The 21,365-nt window shown below is 47.7% G+C and overlaps 1 protein-coding gene across 1 annotated transcript in view; it reads right to left on the reverse strand.

Moving 5' to 3' along the window:
* The window catches only part of LOC104531957 (PH and SEC7 domain-containing protein 3), a gene marked incomplete at its 3' end in the record, with an annotated part of 29,668 nt that extends 10,488 nt beyond the window's left edge, over window positions 1-19,180 (reverse strand). The window contains exons 1-3 of the mRNA XM_010177019.2: window positions 19,146-19,180; window positions 14,320-15,390; window positions 12,518-12,910 (exon numbers count right to left, since the gene is read on the reverse strand). Of these exons, the coding sequence (XP_010175321.2) occupies window positions 12,518-12,910; window positions 14,320-15,390; window positions 19,146-19,180 (1,499 nt within the window). The remainder of the gene's footprint in view (window positions 1-12,517; window positions 12,911-14,319; window positions 15,391-19,145) is intronic.
* Window positions 19,181-21,365: the final 2,185 nt, after the last annotated feature.

Here is a 21,365-nt window from a genome sequence, read left to right on the forward strand (position 1 = left end):
GTCCCTTCCCCATTTTTCCCCAGTTGTCCTGGAAACAATACAACTCCCCAAATCTAAAATAACATTCGCAGCAGTCTCAGCGGCTTCTGTGCCGCCCATGAGAAGCGGGCAGCCCACAGGGACGCACTGCTAGCAAAAGCAGGACTCGAAGCAAGGAACCCAGCTTGGGGAACAGGAGAGAGACACAAGCCACAAAGGCCATCCTGAAGAACTGCTTGGTTTCCTCCTGCTCCCTCATGGTGGCAATAATTTCCTTCACCGGCTACTGAAAGTCAGGATGTTCAGCATGGCAATCCCAGGGCACTTTACAAAAATCATGCATTTATAGATTCCTCCCACCTCTACTACAGTAGGAAAGCTCTGGCTGAGCTGTGTGCCTGCTTTGCTTGTCTCCTCAAAGAGGCGAGAGCTCTCCACACCAGAAAGTGCAAGCCCACATACACACCCCTGCACACAAGGAAGGCTTTTAACTTTGGAAAAGCTTTTCTCTGACACTGGCACAAAAATTCTTTCAAAATTTCAGCTCTGTGTGTGACAGCATTTCCACTTAAAAAAAAAAAAATACTATACAGAAATTCTCTCCACTAAATCCCCATTTACACAGGGCTAATGAATGATCAGCAGGGGTCATGCGCAGGGCAGATATGAGCGGAATGAGTTAAAGATGATTTTAAACACAATACTTCAACATACCACAGTTTCACACACACTGTAATCTTCAGGCTTGACAAACCGATCGCTGCGCTCCAGTAACAACTATCTAGCCATTTACTGAAATGTCTGCTAGCTGCTTATTAACCCTTTGAAGATGAGGTTTTCATATAATGTGAGCTTAAAATAAAAATCTTTGCTATTTTGCATGCCTCCTTCCACACAAACTGTCACCTGTGCCCTACCTCTCTTCCCATGCATGGTTTAAGAGAAGGATGTTTCCACCCTCCTAATGCAGCTAGAACACCAAAAGTATCACACATCCACACTGTGGATACGACTTTTTTTTTTTATCAAGTAGCTGGGGAAAACAGACATCTACCTATTCCTACAAGTACTGGGGAACTGATTTTGCATTTATTTCAGTGTAAATAATAAGGTGCTATAAAAAAGGGGTCTCAGCCTCAGTGCTCTAGTAGGGCATTAATACTGCAAATACAATTCCAACAGCATTAAGATCACTGATCACCAGCTACCCAAGAAAACAAAAAAGCCCCCCTTCCCATTGCCATGGGAAATGCCTCCTCAGCCCTTTCCAAAAGCAGTAGCCAATGTGCAAAATTCTCTAAACTTTCTGAATTTTCTTGGAGTAAATTTCTACTCCAAGCTTTTAAAGAAAGTGAATTCCAGAGTCCTCTGAAACAGGCCCAAGGCAAATTCACTCAAACCAGGTACAACTGGTTTCTACCTCCCAGCTCTAACAACTGACAAGAGCAAAGGATAACCAGGTGAACTAACACATGTACAGAGACTTCCACGTACAAATGCTGTTTCGAAAGCCATGCCAACTTGCAGAGCCTCAGTCACAAATCACTGCCTTGTTTCACCACTGCTCTTTATTAAAGGCAATATTTATAGCCCTGAAAGATGGCCAAAGCTGACAAGAAACATCTGCACTGTGCTAGGAACCAGCGCACTACAAGAGTCAAAGTTACCACAAACCACCATAAGTTTAGAAAGAAAGAAATTGCCAGCATCTGCCACTTAGTGAAATAACCAGTATGGCAGCTTCCAGCTTCTGTTTTGCCTCTTGGAGCCGTGGCTGGGATGTGAAGGAGGAACACCCAGCAAGAAAGGGAGTGTGCTCCCTCCCCTGCTTGCCAAAAACAGCCAATTGGGCTGCGTAAGAAACCTCATCTTCCAGCCTCCCTGATACAAAACTTTATCCTGACACGGGGTGCCTGTACATGTACCAGGTCAAAGAACAAGGAGGGCCTCCTTCAGTTATTCTGACAGTTAATTAAATAATTCAGTGCCTATGTCACTGAAGGCTAAGGAAATACAGATGCCCCGTGCATGACGACTGCAAGCTGCTTTCTGGACAGGTCATTTTAGCAGTGTCCAGGGGGTGTTACCCAGGGGAAAGGCTGACATCTCTTCTTGCCATCAAATTTCTCTGGGGGCACCATTTTCCTTCTGTGCCTCAGTTTCCCGAGCTGCTGAACAAAGATGAATTGTTTATGATGGACTGTAATCAAGGGCTAGGAGCGAACAAGGTTTCAGATATAGGTCTGACTCCTGCAGTCTGCAGTTTCTACCTAGGAGCATTGCCTTCTAAACAGCACCAAGAAATGACTTCATGATGCAGAGCAAGACTGGACACAGATTCCTCATGCAGCTTTACTCTTTATCATATAAAAATGAGAAACCTCCACTGACAAAAGAAGGTTGAAAATGTAACAGATTATATTCCCCCTAATCCTAGATTCAAGGCCAAAAGGGACTCTAACAATACTACTGGTAATTGCCTGTACAGCAACGGCTGCTGATTTTCATCTAGAGACTCTTACATTAATCTCTGCTATAAGAAAACAGAAGCTACAAAAAACGAGACCCCTCCAGTCTCACAGTGCATGAGCTGTGGCCAGGAACCAGGTCCACAGACCTTCTGATTTCTGTCCCCAGCAATGCACTCCTGACACATCCTCCCCCTCCTTCTGCCAAAGCATCCCCAGGTTCACTGTGAATGCAGAGGCTGTGATGACCATATCCAGAAATTACAGCAATTCCATAAACAGCTGCTATGGTAAATTCAATGCCTTCTAACAGCATCAGCCACCTCCCCAGGCTCATGGATGAAACATGGGCAGACTCTGTAAAGCTGATTTCCCATAACACACCATAACAGCTAGGCAGAGTCTGAAACACAGTGTATTGTTTTCTTCACTTACTCCATTATGAACCAGGTTTGCAGTGATTTAGCTCCCAATGCCAGGGTATCTCAACCGTGTCATGCTCAGCTCATAGCACACTTGATCTGTTCACAAATATTCTAGATTTACTAATTCCACCGCCCTTCCATCCTGGGTTTCACCAAAATTGAAACCTTCCACAGTAACATGGTTGGGGATTGACTATGACATCCAGACAAAAACAGAGCAAGGTCAATAATGGAATGGTAAGGACACGGGTACCTCACATCTCAGTGGTTCACTCTCTCAATCTACTAGGCTGCATCTGGAAACCTCAGCATGAGTACCTGCAGTTTCAGGTGTCTTAGACCTTGGAATGCTCTTCATTTTTTTAGCAAATCCATGAGGAAAAATTCTCTGTTCTGTCCCAAGGAAGAAAAGCATGTTAGCATTCTGCTTTATGGGAGAAGAGCTCAGATCCAGCACCGGGCAACTGCCCCAGCTGCTAACAAGGAGATGTCTGGAGTTGACACTGAGTGGCAGGGTGTGACAACTCAGCCTAAGTGCTGTCCTCAGCCAGCCATTTCAGAGATCCCAGCTTGCCACTGCCTGCAGCTGTTGGCAGACGGAAGCATAGCATACACTCTGTGGCACACAATCTCCCCTGGATCCACACGGGGCCCTTCCACAAGGGATGCTAATCCACCCAGCGTGCAGGTCCAAAGGGAGAGCGCTGCATGCACCGATTTCACGGATGAGACAGGGCTGGGACCTTCCCAGGTCTTTTTGGAAAGGGAAGAAGAGGAAATAGGAGGAAAATCACCTTTTTCACTCAAATAAATCTGCACATCTTTAACATCAGCTTTACTTAAAGGGAGGCTAAATCAGGCATTTCCCAGCAAAGCTCTTTAGAGCAAAACACGGCAATCACTAAAAATAAGGAACGGTGGAGAGGTGTTCTGGCATGCTGAAGCTAGGGCCAGAACAAATGTTGTTTTCAGTACGGGTACAACATCCACCAAGCAGCCACCCTGGGAGTGATAATCACCTTCTGCAGCACCGTGATGGCCCTGTTGGTTTAAGTGCCTTCACTTCGAGCTGGTTTCTCCTCCTGGTTCTGAAATTGAGGACATCATCCCCTCAACTGTAACCATCAACTCTGGCTGTGAGCATTTCTAATTCAATAGCCCCTCAGCAGCGGCTCTCACTGTGCAGCATGGCAGGGATATCAGAAAGGCAGAAGCACTCAGACACCCCTGACACCAGCCTGGACTGTGGAAGGCAGCAAACTATCCTCTGAGAAAAGTCCTGCCCTGACGTAAGGAATCCCTGCCCTACAACCCTCCAGAAAGATGTGGATGCTCAGCCAGTGACACCCTTCCACATATCAGAGCTGACTAGAAACAAGTGGTGGAACAGGCTGAATTTTTTTCCAAGGGAGCTGAAAATGCCTTTTCCAAGGTTATTCTGAAAGGAATAACCCCACTGGAGAAAGTGAAGAAATCCTGACAGCGGTGGGATGTGATGAGCCAGTTCCTGCTACAAATGACCGACCACACAGAGGGGCTGGGAATGGCTCTGTTGCAGCAAAGCTGCTTCAAAGCCAGCTGTGAAATGGCTTCTTTGGAGCCAGGAGAGAGTGAGCACAAAATCATGTCAAGCAACAATTAACAATTTACATTGCAAGTTACCTCCAGCTCCAGGGCTCCTCCAAGATACAACTGTAGGAAGGGGAGAAAAATAATAATAATTAAAAAAAATGCACAGATTACTCACTGTGCTATTTTACTCTGAATCGTTTAATCAGCTTTGAAGTCCTACGTATGGATTCTCTTCAAAAACATGCTTTGAAGTAGACCCCTCTTTGAGAATTGACATGGCTGCACTTTGCTGCAACTCGATTCAGGGGGTGTCTCACAAGCACAGTGTCAGCCAGGACACATGAAAGGAGGAGAGTTTCTACAACCCAGAGGATCCTTCTACCCACTGGGGATCCATTAAATCCTCAGTCTTGTCACATCACATAGAGAGGTGCAAAGTGAAAAATGAACAAACAAGTCCTGTAATCTCACACTGATTATCAATAAAATGCATATGCAAAGTCAATTTCAGGGGCTGAAATGCATGTTGCCAGTTAAAAATAACCTCTTGCTCCCTGTAATCATCCATCTTTTTGTTCGATTAAAGGAACTCCCACCAATCGTAAGTAGGGAGCTAACAGCTAAAGTGTTCAGAAAATGTAATTTCTGGTAGGCTTGCATTACAGCAGATGCAAATGCTATCATTATGGGATCACAGCACTAGGACAAGAAGTCCTGCCACACGCAGGGTCAGGATTGCTGCCCTTCCGAGAGACAGCGTGTCCTCTATTACACAGACATGCTGGCCTGTTGCCACCTGAAGTAGAAATGTTTTGCTAAAAATACTTCAAGTTTGATTCCCTTTCGACCTCAGGCTCCTTACATCGCTGTGGTGAGGGTTAGTAATCGCAAAGGTGCTCTCACCACATACATGTCCCTGTGCCTAGAAAGTGAAAACCCAGCTCTTGCCACAGAGGGTGTCCAAGGGCTCCTCCCGCAATGGATATTTCTGACCAATGCACCGACATGCAGCCTGGTCTCTTTGATACACCAGGACAGTCCCACACTCAGGATCGAGCCCACCTGCCCCCAAACATGAGCAAAAAGCAAACCCAAAGAATGAATTGCACACCCATAACCTTGCTCAAACACGCAGCCCCTGAGTGTTTTGGAAGCCCTCGGCCTCTCTCCCCAGAGCACACCTGCCCCCGGTGTGCTACAGGGACCAAGAGCCATCCCGCACTCAGCGCTAGCGTGACATTTCCCCACACAGCTCTTGCAGTGTCTTCTGGGAGTGAAGCAAAACTGGGAAGCCAGTGGAGCACGTCCCTCCTCACTTGGGCTCGGTTTAACTGTCCGGACACTGGCCCAGGGAGTGCATATTAAGGGGGCAGCCGGTCCAGCTGCTCCTCCTTGGCAGGAAGCAAAGCAGACACATGAAAATACAGGTGTTTATGCCTTTTGGATAAGGGTCCCCTGCAGACGCGGATGGAGCGTTCAGTGCTGGCAGTAGTATTGCACAGGAGCTTTACACCACAACCATGCAGTTAAATGAACCGCCTGTCCTCAAAAAGAATAGTTAATAATAAAAGAGAGACTTCTGCAATAAAGGAAAACAACCACCAACCAAGCCACAGCTCACCCAGCTGTGCTAGCAAGGACCCTACACGCTACATGCCCTGTCCTTCCCCACTGGTGCTCCTGCACCATATCCGAAGCTATACATGCCTGTATGCCACCCTGCCAGCCGCCAGGCTCTGTCTCTCCCTACACCAACAGATGGACGGATGGAGAAAGAAGAGAGTTAACCAGCAATAACGTGGAGCGGGGCTTGACTGGCAGCCAGTCGTGGCTAATGGATGAGACAGCAGGCTGCACTTTGGGACCGACTCGGAGCTGGCAGAGATGCCTCGGTTGCGGTGAACGTAGGCTTCCTGATCTAAATGCCTTTGACTTTAATGGAGATATGCCAACAGATGCCAGCTTAGAAGCTGAGCTGCTGACAGCTTTATACTGAGGCGCTTTGTGCAGTGAACTGATCAGCTGCTCCACTTTTTTCTTCTTTTTTTTTCTTTTTCTTTCCTGTCTCTGTCAGCTCTTGGATTTTTGTTTTGTTTGTTTTATTTTCAGAAGAGGCTGGGAACTGAAGAGGCGAAAAGTCAGCAGCCCTTTTTTCCCTAAAACAACAGTTTATTTAGGAACTAGAAGTAGTTTTACAAACTCTCACTAAACTGGTGTTGCAAGCACCTCGTTAGCCAGAGCAAAGGTAAACTCGAACGGTGTATTTCCAGAGCCTTGACAAAGTGATGCCAGGGTATTCCCCACAGGGAATACCAAGGTGATCAGTGTGGCTTAACATTTTTGAAGTTACTAAACTGTGAGATAAAGGAGGAAATCCTCAGTTGCCAAAATGCCACCAGTTTCAGAAATTTACCCCTGTGGATTTTGCCACTTCATCTTTACCTGAATTTAGAATCATAGAATGGTTTGGGTTGAAAGGGACATTAAACATCACCTAATTCCAACTCCCCTGCCATCAGCAGGGACACCTTCCACTAGACCAGGCTGCTCAAAGCCTCATCCAACACTGGCCTTGAACACTTCCAGGGAAGGGGCATCCACAACTTCTCTGGGCAACCTGTGCCAGGGTCTGACCACCCTCACAGTGAAGAATTTCTTCCTAATATCTCATCTAAACCTACCCTCTTCCAGTTTAAAGCCATTACCCCTTGTTCTGTCACTACCTGCCTTTGTAAAAAGTTCCTCCCCAGCTTTCTTGTAGTCCCCTTCAGGTATTGGAAGGAAGCTATTTAACATACCCATGCCAGCATATTGTGCTTACTAGTGGCTCAGCAACTGACAGATGCAGTAGCCCATGGGCAGGAAGATGGGCACCAGCATGTGTTTTACTTCCTTACCAGCTGCAGATGTATTTGACATATTCACCCTCCTAAGACAACAGCCAGAGGCATTCCTCTGAATATACCACCTTCTCACAGCCCTAGCTCTCCTAGATCCCAGAGTCTGTCATGAGCTGAGGATGTGCAAAGGCCAAAAAACGTCTGCTTAGAAACACAAGGATCTCAGCAGATTTCACACTAAACAAAAAAATTCATCCAAGTCACAAAGTTGAATTAAGGGGATTCAAAGGGGAAAAAAGTTCTGCCAGACTGCTGTTGGACAGACTAATAAAAGGAATGAATAAAGGTTATGTGTTAGAAATATAAGTACTGAGTCTCATATCTACATACAAGCTACCCTGGACAATAAATAATTACAGAGTGCGAACTTAAACCAGAAGTATAACTGGCATACAGATACTGATAAACTGGAAGGAGTCTTAGAGAATCAACTTGGAGAAAGGGATCAAAACTGGGTTTATCTGTCAACAACATTTATTGTTTCAAAGAAGAAATAAGCAGAGTGCCAACTAAGAAACTGCTGCAAATGACCCATACGCAGAAGAAAGAAAACAACGATGGGAACCACTATGAGAGGCCCAAAACATTAACAGTAACCTGGCAGCCACTGCAAACTGCAGTCTATGTTCTTGTGCATTTATTCTGAGAACTAGGAGTTTGCTTTAGGGTGCTTGTTTTCTTCCCTCCTTGAATTACAAAAGAATACATATGTGACTAAATTTTTGTTTGCATCTCTAGAGGAAAAAAAAAATAACAGGACTTGTAGGATTTGCTGAGCACCACAATTCTTTGAAAATGATGGCAGGTGGCAAATTTTTAGCATTTTTTAAGATTATTTTTTCTTTTCTCTCTGCATTTAGAAAAATCTTGGGCTATGTCCCACCAACAGAGACCACACCTTCCAAGATAACTTGGGAAAACAAATGCCAGAAGTTTTTTGGTTTGTTTGGTTGTGGGGTTTTTTTTTAGATTTCTTCTTCTGTCTGTAGAATACAAGGGAATAGGCAATGGGAAATCTGCTATAAAGAATGCAGAAAAAAGAAAGATTAGAAGAAATTCTGTCTTTAAAGTCTGAAAGTATAAAAAAAAGGGGAGGATTATCACTGACAGAACTTCCTACTTTATTTTTAGATACAGTGATGCTCTGTCTGTATACATAGCAAAGAGAACTCACTTTTCCCTCGGGTATCTCTTACTGCTTTGGAAATATGTCCTTTTCCTCCCACTCTTATTTGGTGTAAAAGGTTACACCCCGTTCAGGAGGTGCAAACTCAGGCTGAATGCCTGAGTAGCACCTTGCAGTCGTCCTTATTGCCTTTGTGAGTAAGACTAAACTCCCATATACCAAGGCGAGACTCACTCCATCTCAACACAAACCCCTATCAGGAGAAGGGAGGAGTGCAGTACCCGGGGCATGGGTGTGATGGTGGGGACTGCACGCCTCTGCAAGGATAACACAGAGGCAAGCGGACCAAACGCAGCTCAAATGCGGGATCTTTATTGCCGCTGCAAAGCTTCGTTACGCCAGCAACCTGTGGCTCAGCATGTTTCACTGAGACCCCATGGATGCCCTGATACACAGACAGGCTGTCCCTCAGCTCTGAAACCTCACATGCTCCCCCTCCTCCTCCCCCAGTTCTCCCACCCCCACCTGGGGAAACTTAAGGCTACTTCAGCTGCAGAAATTTGTTTTTCCCCCATAGGGATGATCATTACATACCTAGGAAAGAGAATAAACCCCCCAAAAGACACCAAGAGCTGGAACCACTGCCAAAGGAAGGCAAACTGCACACCCTTCCCCCCAAGCACCCCTTCTCCACTGGTCAGACACACAGGGCACCTAAGCTGTGCTAGGGAAGGACTACTTGCAAAAGCACGCCCACCTGGCCTGCAGGAAGAAGCAGGGGCCAGTTGATGCCCCCCTGCCCTGAGGAAGCACGGCGGGTGGCTGTCAGAGCGGGCACCTTGCATGGCTTTCGCCAGGACTTACTGCGTTGAACCACGGCCAGCAGCTGATAGGGTGGACAGCAGGGACAAGACATCCAGACACCCAGGAGCCCATAGGAACGTGCAGCCTGAATGCCTCTAATCATTTTTTTTTCTTCCTTTTTTTTTCAGTTCTGAAGGCATGTGACTGGCCTACACATACCACAGCTGACCCCTCCCAAAGCCAGCGATTTCCTAAGAGCGGGGAAGGATGTTACTCTCCCGCTTATTCACTGCAAGACTAGGTTTCCTTGCCGTTAAGCATTAAAACCTCACGCCATCTAGGGTCCACGTGTCAGTAACGCTCAAGATCCCTCCAGAGAGATGCAAAAGGTGCCGTGGTGCTCAGCTACCTGCTATCAGAAGGCTATGTCCACGGAGAGCACCTGCTCCTCCTTTCCAAACTGGAACACTTCAATTTCCAGGTGTAAACCATTAACTCTTTGCTCTCACATCCGCCTTCCCCTGCTGTACTAGACCATGAAGAACTACCAGTATTTCACACTTTGTTCCCTCATAAATTGGCGCTGGTACTTGGAAGCATACTTTCTCCCCATGCACCTTCCCACACGTCACCAAAATACCACGGCACAGGGAGCTGCTGAGATTTTGGGTTCGTTTTTTGTTCGCTCGAGTTGGCAGGGCCGTTTCTGGAAAAGGGAGGTTATGCCTCTCGTTGGGCCACACTGCAACGTTGCATTGCTTTGCTCCCACGCCCCCCGCATCCCAAATTCCTCCGCTTCGCTTTGCACTTGCCCCCGTTCACATACTGAGGCCCCATACCTGCCTCCATCCCAACTGATGGGGTCCTCCAGCCGCCCTCCTGCCTGCACCCATCCTCCAGTGACTTCACCCCAGAGGGTGGGCAGAGCCAGCAGCGCCACAGAGAGCACAGAGACTTCCGGGGGCTCTGCAATACATGGCAGGCAAGATGCTGCCCGCAAACTCCTGCCGCTGGCTGCGGGATGCAGGGCCAGGGGCCACTGCCGGCATCTGGCAGGGCGGTGGGCTTGCCTTCCCCACCTCATTCTCTGGGAGAGCTGGACCAGGCAGGCACTACGCCTGGGAAACTACAGCCCCAGCGCAACCACGGGTTCACACCACCGTAGGAAACAAGGACTATTATACCCGTGGACTTTCAGTTTGAAAAACAAGTCCGGAATTGGTTCTGGCAACACAACCACACATGCAAACTCTTAGAAATCATACCCACGGCTCAGGCAGCTATTTCTGGTTTACCTGAACATCACAGCAACACACCCACCCTCTTGACTCCCCTGGAAATAAACCCCATGCAGCCCTCAGCATGCACAGAGTACTCCTCACCCACACACTCTAACGCCGTGTTTCAACACTGGCTCCAACAATACTCCACAGACAATCAGTCAGTCACCTGTACCCTTATGCAAGTATTAGAATATCATGTTGGGCAGGTAGTTAATAAGGTTATTGTCCGGAGGATTACCCTTTTGGGCACATCTGTGGCTGACTACTGCTGTAGCTACACTCTTTTATCAGCACTTACCTTAACAGAGCAAGCCCTCAGGGCTCATTCCTAACAGAGCTCTGCAGACTACAACAGCAGAACTTCTAACAAACCAGCTGTTGGGGACACTTCTTTCTTCTTTTTTTATTAAGGGAGAAAAAAAGAAGAATTCAAGAATCCTCTGTGGGTTTATCACTATGGCTACAAATTTAAACTAAACTTAACTTAATTTCTAATGAAATCCAGACTAGGAAGGCACCTAATACATCTCTAACCATTATCTAAGCACACCTTGTCTTCGTGGTAACTCCTGTCTTGATGAGCCAAAGTGGGCCTCACTTGACAGTACTTCTTAGATACTAGATGCTGCAACTACAGGGTAACAGAATCAGGGTCCGTATGTGCTGCTTGCCCTCCACTGCCCAGTCTTATGGCAATCTCTGGTACAAGTAAGGAGATGCAAGTGTCAGGACTGACCTCAGTTTCTAGCTCTGTACTGGCTGCAGCAGATTAGCAGTCACTTGCTGCCTATTGGCACCAGCAGCTCAGGGCTGTACAAGATTTAAACACCTTTTTTTTCAGAAGGATTGACAGAAAAAACTTTAAACAGCTAAATCCTTCCTCCTGTTCTTTTAAGGGCAAACTGCACCTTAATCCATAAAGTTAGCAAAACTACTTCTGCTCAAAGGACTTTTTTCACACTAGCACAAAAGGAATAAAACTGATAAAAAGACCTCCCACCACTGACTCCCAGGAAAGCTCAGACTAACTAGTACTATCTAAAGAAATAGTCTAAGGACTCTAAGATAATGTCCTGTCCCTGGAAGATGGAGACCCAAGACATCTTTGTCACTCAACAATGTCCCTCACCTCTCTGCAGATGACTGCTTTTGGCTCAACCCCCCTCACTTTGCCTGTTGCTGCCTTTCACTCTCCCCATCCTCTTTAACAACACATGATGAGGAAAGTGGGCTCACAGAGTGAGTTTCTACAATAACACAGTATTTTCTGACCACTTAGCCTAGTTTTTCCTTCTCACATGGGAAGCAAAAAAATATTCTCTCAATAGGTCTTTTTACCTCTCCCTGTACCTAAACAGAAATTATTAACATTTTTGCAATGCTCCCTGCTCTCTCAATCAGTAACTAGTGCACAAACTAAAGAAGCAGCTAACAGTCTCTAATCCTGCGAACGTGGTGGAACAAAACCTTGTCCCAGATGAAGCAATCTGCAAAACTCCCACCAACCTCAAAAGAGGAAAAGCTATGCCCAAAGACATACCTTTAACATCCAAATCACAAACTGCATTTGGACAACTCGTCCATGTGCACAGGGTGCTGTTGTTCCTGAAACTGCTGCTAACAAATTCAGATATAAGGGGAGCTGAACAGGTTCACCTATAACCGGTAACTAATTCCTCCAGGGTCAGGTCCCAGGGATGAGACAATACCGGCCAGCCTTTTATTGACACAAGTATCACCTATAAAAGCTTTATAGATAAATTTACACTTTTCTAATGACTGGCAGGTTTGGACAGCTCACTTCCCTCCTGCAGCTCACTCTGCTACACTGCAAATTATTCTGTGTAGAAAATGTGCAGTGCTGAAAGAGGCAAAACTACACTTTGCAACAGTCCACTGAAGTAAACAGACATCAGGGAAAAATCAGCACACACGCAGAAAGCTCACCCACTGCTTTTACCTTTCCAAACAAGGGACTTCCGTGACGTCTCCTCTGAAGAGTGTTTCACTTACATCCCTTAAGCCATTGGCAATGCCTTCAACACAGCTCTTCACCTCCTCGTCAGGGGGAAGCTGCAGGACATCTGGCTGCCCTGAGGTTAATGTCCGATCTAAAAACTGGCCGCCCTCCTTCATGCGCTGCTGGATCATGGGAGTGAGTGGCATCTCAAAGCTGAAGTAGCTATCGGGCTCCGAGTACAACGTCTCCAGTGACTCCGCACTGTAGTATAAAGATGCATTGTCAAGGATGTTTTCAAACTGTGAGCTGTACAGATCAGTGGAGACATCGGAGTGCCTCTGCCCAAGGACATCTTCATATCCTCCTGTGGCTGCTTCCCCCTCCTCCATCATCCTGGAAATTAATCAGAAACAGCTCGTTTCAGCTCGGGAGCAAGGGTGAACCTCCTTGCCTTCCACCTTTGTGAACAGAAAGGTCAACGTGGCTTTGTGCAGGAGGGGACACTGCAGGTAAAATGCCTAGTTTCTCTTTGCACCACCTCTGTTCATGACTGGCCCCATCTCCTTCTCTGGGGACAAAAAAAATAAACAATCTTCTGTGTAAAGGAAGGGGGCAAGGGGAAAGCATAGTATTGCCTAACAGATAAAACATCAGCTGCTTTATGTGCAAAGAAGAGCAATCACAAATGTGTAAGGTCTCCATTAGCACCACTGCCATGCCAGAGACTGCACAGGTCAGAGATGTGCACCCGGGTGGGGCCTCTGCCCTGGAGGACAGTTTGCTGGCTCTGCAGTCCTGGGGCTGGGGGTCTTTTGGCAAAAGGCTGGAGGACAACCTCCAAAACGCAAAGAAAAGCAAATGCAATTAAAAACCTGGAGCTGGGAGAACCAGATTTGAAGGGGGAAGTCTTGGACTGCTTGCAGAATCACAGGGGAAGGTGTAGCATCCCCCTGCGGAGAGTTTTCTTCTCTGCTGCACCAAACACTGCGGGGCTTCTCACAGCATGTGCCAGATGTCAGGGCTGCCTGCCCAAGCCATCCCATGCACTAGCCAAAGCAAAACTTTGTGGATCCTGAAGTGCAGAGGCAGGAGCACTTCCCTTGCTGAGACCCTGTTTCAGCAGCAAGCACCCTGCCAGGCCAGAGCAGGCACAGTTTGCTCAGAGCATGCCAGTGGGACCCTTTGTTTTGTCACAAATATGCATCAGGAGATAAGGGAAGAAATCGTATACGATTTACTCTTGCAAAAAGCTGTGCACATTTTTGCAATATATATAGCTAAAATTATATAAACACAGATAAATAATATAGAAAGCACATAACAGAATTTACCCTCTTATAACATAAAAGGCCCTCAGTAAAACATCTTTATTAGCCAACCTCTCAGAGGTGTTCACACCATTCTTGCATGAACTCTGCCCAAAACCATAAAATCTAGCCAGGTGCACAAGGCCAGTCCTGCATGCTGCCTATATTTAATCACGTGCCATGTCCAGATCCCAACTATACCCACTACAGATGCCTCATCACACAGCCATTACTCTGCAAACAGCAAGAGACATACTGTTTCCAAACCTGAGACAGACTTCAGATTTCAGCAAGGTGGTGTGGACAGAGTTCAGTCCCAACTTCATGCACCAGCCACCACCAGGCCTGCACTGCTATCATTGCCACCACGGCACAGGCAGCAGACAAACATGCATCATTTGTCATTAGCTCCTAAAGGGGTAGGGACAAGCCACGTGCCTGGGACAATAGAAATTTCGCCTGCTCTCTGCAATCCCCCCCCAGGCGCCATCTCACCTGCCCTGGCCTCTTGCTAGTACAGCTGTCTCCTCCTCACCATGGTTCTTCTTGTACTTCACAAAAACTTCATTGTCCCCATTTTCACTGAGCAGTGCAGAAGGAGCTCCAGGGGCAGTGTGTCCCAGCCTTGGGTCCTCACAGACCTCACTCCAAGTGCTGTCTGGCGAGGAGACCAAGCCTGGGGAGACCATAGGTGGCACAAGGTGGCTAGACGTCTTGGGGAATGCCTTCCTCTCCACAGACACAGTCTCCAGCAGCGAGTGCTTCTTTCTTCTCTGGTCCTCGGCTTTTTGCAGCCATAAAATCTCCACCCCTTGAAATTCTACATGTTTGCTCACAGCTGCCTCTTTAGAGAGCCTCCTCTCAGGATCCATTTGCATTTTGCCTTGACTGTATGCTGAAAACTCCTCAAAATGCGCCCACTCCTCCACTCTGCTGGCTGCTTCCAGGTTTGCCACAGATGGTCTATGACAGCTTGTCTCCTGCGCTGCGTGGATCTCCTCAGCTTTATTCCTGATGACTTGCAAGGACTCAGACTGCTTTTCTCCAGTCCATACTACAGCCAGGTCTTCCTCTGGAATCATCAAATGCATTTTCTCCTCAGCTGTTCGTTCAGATGGAAGAGGCATGTCTAAGGGTTTTTCTTGGCCTGTTGGAACTGGTTCTTTGGCTGCCTGCACATTTTGTCTGCCAATAAAGCTCTTTTTTTCCATTTGCGTCTCTGAATCAAGACAAGTATTTGCTCTCTCTTGCACCTTTGCTGCTTCCAGCCGTCGAGAGATTTTCATAATCTCTGGCAGGTTACCCACAGGTTGCAAACCTTCTTCTGGGGCACACACCTGCACTGACCCAGCATCAGGTCTCAAATTGTCTGCAGGAGCCGCACACTGAGGAAGGGGCCTGCCAGGCAGCCGGTGGTGACCTTCCTGTCTTTCTGGACTGTGTGTCACGGGCTTTGCCTGGTGCGGTGATGAAGCCCTCAGTGTGTGTCTGCTTGGCTCAACGGTGCCATACTCTGGAAATTCATTGATGATGGTATGTGGGAGCAATGTGCTGCTTCCACGGCCACTACCTGCAAAGAAAAAAAAGAGAGTGTGGGTTTATCTACGGTGTGCATGAGCAAAAAGCCTGATCTCCCTTCCAAGCCCACTCCTAACAGAGTAACTACACTCTCCCCTGACACTGCTCGGTTTAACTCACTTCTGCATGCTTTCACACTGCAATTATCCAGAGCTGGTCCTTTTACAGAGGACTTTTTGGGCAGCCCTACTTTGGGAGTGTGCACTGCCAAGGAAGGAATGCCAAAAATGTCTGCTACACTTCAGAAAGGGTCCCAGTGGCCCATGAACAGTCTGAGGCCACAAGCCAGGCGCAAAGGCTGAAGAAAGCAGATATTCAGAGGTCTGACATCCATTCACAGCATGCAGCATACATGTTGGTTTTATTTAAAAAAAAAATGGTTTTAGGTCATTTTCATTTGTACAGATAAAACACTGGGAAGATAATCGGCCACAGCCCATATATTCCACAGCCTCAACAAAACCAATTACATAAATTACAAAGCAATTAATGAGCAATTCAACTTTCTGCCAGCACTACTCTCTTCCTTTAACAACTCAGGTAACTCAAGGTCATGTTGCAGTGATGTACACATACTGAGCAGTTCATATTTTCTGTTGCAGCGAACTCACTGCTGCACAAAAAGCTTGCTACCGCCCTACCCTCCTCAAGCTGCTTTTCCAACTGATATAAACAAAGCAGGAGTGAAAACGGATGGTCCCATTTTCCAAGCGCCAAGCAACTGGTGGCTCCCATTGTTGTGGGGTAAAAGAGAAGCAGCTGTCTTCAGAGCAACCTCACAGATGACACAATGATGGATACTTGGCCCCCTTATATTATGGCCCAAGGAAGAACTGAGCTTTTGGGAAAAAAAAACCAAAAACCAACAACCGAAAAAAGCCTGAACCCCCCCCCCCACCCCAAAACCAGCAACAGCTGCATTTGCTGCACCTTTCGGCAAAAGGAGTATAAAAGTGCTTTAAAACAAACAACGAGGGGGACAGATCTAAACACCTACTCTGAAAAATGTCAGGGGTGACATCTCTGAAACCAGACACCAACTTGCATTTGGACACTTTGTCCTGCTTGAGGTGCATCTCTAGGTGCTGTGTTGCAAACCTATCCCCATCTCCACCCCAAGCAGGCTGGCCACAAGCCATTTCTGAGGTGGAAGTCATGCAGCTGTGGTTAATGATAGGCTGAGTTCAAGGTGAAAAGGAGGATAATTGAACATGAGCTCAGCACGGCACTAACGCGGCTATCTATCTACCAGTGGTTTATAAAGACAAGCAGAAGCTCACACCTGCAACCTCACTATCCATTATATCGAGCCACAGGGTAAATACCACACATCATCCGTGGTGCAGGATCACAGCGACTTGGATCATGCCAGACCGCAGTCTCTTCCCCAGTAAGGTTCTCCACGTATCTCCACGCTGTTGATTTAATCACTCCATAAAAAAACTTCAGTGAGTCAGGTTTCACCTAGATGACCTGGTTGCTTTTGAGGACAGCAACTAGACAAAGCATGGACCTTCTCTCTGCAGCAAGGTCCCAGGGAGCTATGAGGAGCATGGATGCCCTGTATACTTCTGCATCACCAGCCTGCCTTCATGGCAGGGCTTCCAACACACAGGTGTGGGTGGAGTGGGAGAGTCTGAAGGAGAGAGCAAGGTCCCTCTCCTCACATGAGCACTTCCAGGCACAGTCCTTTTCCCAAGTGCCCGAAGCCCCAGAAAAAGTCTCCTTTGCACACAGTTCAGCCACACAGTGCTTTGGTGCATCCCAAGCCCACCCACTTCATGCCACAAGCACCTGTTTGCCATTGGGACACACTTCCACTAGGATGGACTCATGGATGAGAACGATGCTGTGAGGCTGCAATGTCCCTGTACCTGCACCAGGATTAGCCCAAGCCAGCAAAAGGCCCCAGGTCCCCAGCCCGCTGCCCTGGTCTGCTCTAATGCAGTGGCATTAGTGCTAGCTGCCCTCTCAGCACGTGTCCAGAGATGGGAATTTTTAAGAGAGAAGAACTGTGGACAGGGAGCCTGTCACTATCAATGCAAACATAAACCCTTCTCGATGGATCAGCAACTCTCCACTTGCAGACCTGCAAGCGGGAGCTGCCCTAGTCGGGATCACCTCCTGCCCCCAGCACCACGTGGAAGCGCCTGGCCGTGCCAGCACCTGGGTCACAGGGTCTAGCCACATCCCGAAGGAAGGCACCACATTCTGCACCGAGAGGTGGGTCCCCCACACCTCCGTCCGCCCAGGTATCCCGCTGCGCTGGAAGGAAGCCCAGAGCTCGCCCCCCGGCCCCCCACAGGGCTGGCACACAGTCACCCTGCACTGGAGGCCAAGCCCCAACAAGGCACCGCACACAGACCCAGCCAAGGAGCCGGGCTCATCTCTGCTAATTGCTATCTTAGCTTCTGAACTGACATGAGGGAAACAGGGGCGTCCTTCTTTTGGGCAGTGAATGCTAAATGCACTGCTGTGTGTCCCCATCTGCTGCTGACAGCCCCTGCTGACGGCGGTAAGCAATCCCCAGCAAGTCTCTGATTTACTTCTCCTCCTGAACTTCGGCTCAAGCAAACTTTACCCTCTGGCAAGCCCAGCAGACTCCAGAAGAGGTACACATACAGACCACATACACGCATATACAGGCACAGAGAGATGTGCAGAAGGAGAGAGTGTGCACACAGGTACTCCTCTCTGCCACGCCTGCAAGCCATGTTTCACCTGGGCAAGAGAGGAGGTCTTTAATGAGAGAAATTTAAGCCTTTGTCTCCAGTGAAGCACCAGCAGCCCTGCTCTGGAAGGACTGCTGCTGCTGCTGTATTCGAGCCCAAGCCAGCAGGATTCTCGCCTTCATGGCATCCTGTGGAAACATTGCCTAATTTACTGCCTGATTAAAAAAAATTCACATATGGCACCAAAGCAGCAGTCTGTCCCCACTACATTAGGTACCACCATGCACATGACTGCCGAGGTCACCACTCCTTGCAGTAAACCACCACCGATCGCCCCAGGCTCCTGGAAGGTGCAAAGCCTTTCCCTTTGCTCAGAGAGCTACTTCACCTACCAAAGCTTAGAGGAGCCTGAGCTCTTTAAGGGAAACTCCTCCCTTATTCCCATCCACCACCATAGCATCATGTCTTGCTGCAGCTACTGGCATATCCTGTCCAACCCCATCCCCCAATATGACCGCATTACAAACAAGGCTAGAAAGGCAACAACAAAATTTAAGGACCGCACTGAAGATGAGCAGGGAAAAAAAATACCCATCACCAAACTAACAAAGAAAGGACACACACTCTCAGGTAACACCAATTTCTACTTTGCATTGAAGGTGGCTTCTTTCAACAAAGGAAAAAAAAAATTAAATGGAGAGAGAAAAAGCTAAAATAGAAAGGGGGTGAGTGGCTAGAAAGCTGAGACCGGGCAAATATAACCTAACAGCAGTTGGCAGCTTTTCTGATGACTAGACATTGAAAGAATTCATGACTTAAATCAGGCATAGATATGATATTTCATAGGTAAATAACCATTCCATGTTAAGCAAGCTTTTCTACAGCATAATAAAAGGAAATTCTAGGAAGCAAAACACAAGTTACAAGCATAGACAGACATTTTGTTTACAGGTACATTTTACAAAAGAATGGTGTGAGTGTCTCTTTCTATACAGTTTTTATATATATATATATATATATATATAAGCCAGCTCAAGAAATTAGATATATTTGCTTGAACAGTCTCCTTACTCACAGAGGTTACTGTAGCTCCAGCAGTTACCCATTGGTCAGAGAAATAAAATGCACAGATCATCAGTTTATCTATAGCGATACCAGCTAATTCAATTGCTGCTGTTCTAGTCAACTGGAATCAAAATAGTTTCAAATTTCCTGGCAGCTGCTGCCCTGCACTGCACACAATGATGTAAATGGATGCTTTCTGAGTATTATGAAACTGATGGGGGAACTGCAGTCTCATTCAGTCTATCGCAGGAGCTAAGGAGTCCACCTTGGCAGCTTGCAGGGGGGGAAAAAATTTCCTCCAGCAAGGCTGCCTGTCGGGATGCCAGGGAGATGTCTGTGCTTAGCTGCTGTTTATTAGAACCGCGTCCATAAGGGAAGAACTGGCAGAATGGCGATGCTGAGAGTCGTGTGCTGGTTTCAGAGCGCAGGGCGCCTGACAGTGTTTCAGCATTACTGACTGAGCTGGAAGGTTTCACAAAGCACAGTCAGCTGGCATTTTATTTCTCCGCACCTCCTTGCGCAGATCACAAGCAGCACGTGGGTGAGCCTGCATGCCGTGTCACACTAGTTATGCTTTCTTGGTACTGGCATTTGTAAAAGGCAAATTAGGTCAAGTAAAAACAATGCATGCGTTAAGAGGAAATGAATCTCTAGGTGACAGAGCTTAACGAACAAATCGCAGGATTTATGGCATGATATCATTATTGCAGCCTGCCCTGGGTGTGGGGGTCACACTTGTCTCCTCATCCTGCACTCCCTTGAGTTACAACTTCTGTGGCAACTGAAACTATTCAGATTTCTAAAGCAGCGCCTGCGCACGCTGAGATGGAGCGGCCTCCGCCTGCGAGCGGGGAAGGATGCTGCACAATCACTGGCAGCCTTGCGCAGCAGCCCCGTTTCCAAATGATGTCATTCTCCGTGCCGCGATTGATCCTGCCTGGCCGGTGGAGGCCCTTCGTTAGCCAAAGCCAGGGGATTAGCATAATGCAAGCACTGTGCTTTTCTAACTGGACTGCAAACTTGGGCACAGCGTTTTCTGCAGCTCACAGGCACTCCAGACTTTTGGGCGGTTTGCTTGGCTGGGGAAGTGGAGGCAGGGCTTCATCCCCGCAAAGCTGCATTATGTAAAAACAAGTTGGGGGAAACAGGGAAGCTGAGTGTAGATGGGGGGTGGAGTGGAGGGAAGAGGTAGGTGAGAGTTGCCTAGAAAATAAGCCCTAGTTAAATGCCTCTGCTGCCTTAGCAAACACGCAGGGAAGGCGGAGGAGACCAAAGATATGGCAGAGCCAACAAAGTGACTGCGTTGGCTGAGCTCCCTCACCCCAAACACAGGTGACAAGAGGGGGTTACTGCTGATGTCAGCGGGAGGTCTGAGAGACCAAGTGGCGTGTACAGGCAGTGTGCACCTTGCACTCACCGTGCTTGAACAGCCAGGCAGTGGTGTGGGAGCTGGCAGCTCAGGGTTACCCAGAAATTAAACTGACCTGTTCAGGGAAGAAAATAATGCCCCTGCAAGCACCCAAGGGCAGTATGTCACTCGGGAAATCCCACACCCACACCTTGCTGCACACTGGAAGAGGTTATCAAAGAAATACTGTTTGATACCGCTCTTGCATAGTTCCCTAAATTCTGGGGGTTTTGGGCAACCAGAGGCCATTAGGCAAAGGTTCATACTGCCACAGGACAACCGTGCCCACACTAGGTAAATTCATCAAGAATCTCCCCACTAGCTAAGTCCCAGTGCCTGGAGTCAGGTGGTTACATGATGCCCCATTACGTGATGCCCAAGTCGTCGCAGCTTGGAAAACAAAGGGCAAGAAAAGCTGCTGGGTTAAGAATGTAAATCCTGTCTATTAAGAAAGCAGTGACCAAAACAACATGTAAATATACGGGTCCCTGTGTGTCTGAGTGTGTGTGTATGTGGGTTTTTTTGCAACTGCAAACCCTTTAACTCTGTTCCTGATGAAAAGCCGTAGGCAAGCAATGCTGTGACTCAGTTGCGGGTGGTTTTTTTTTCCCCACAGATTTTAATTACTTCCCTGTAGTAAAGAGGGTTTAGGAGCACTTGCATAACCCCAACTGCACTGAACCAAGAGGCCTCCGGGGAGCCCCGCACCTTTCCTCTGGCTGCGGGAAGGACGGCACCTTGCCACAGCACCTCACAGGCCTACAGTGAGCTCAGAACAGGACAAAGTCCAAAACTAACAAGCAGCATGTGGGGGGGGG

This window comes from Antrostomus carolinensis, unplaced genomic scaffold (assembly GCF_000700745.2).
Source record: "Antrostomus carolinensis isolate BGI_N321 unplaced genomic scaffold, ASM70074v2 scaffold35011, whole genome shotgun sequence".
In the NCBI taxonomy this organism is placed as follows: Eukaryota; Metazoa; Chordata; class Aves; order Caprimulgiformes; family Caprimulgidae; genus Antrostomus; species Antrostomus carolinensis.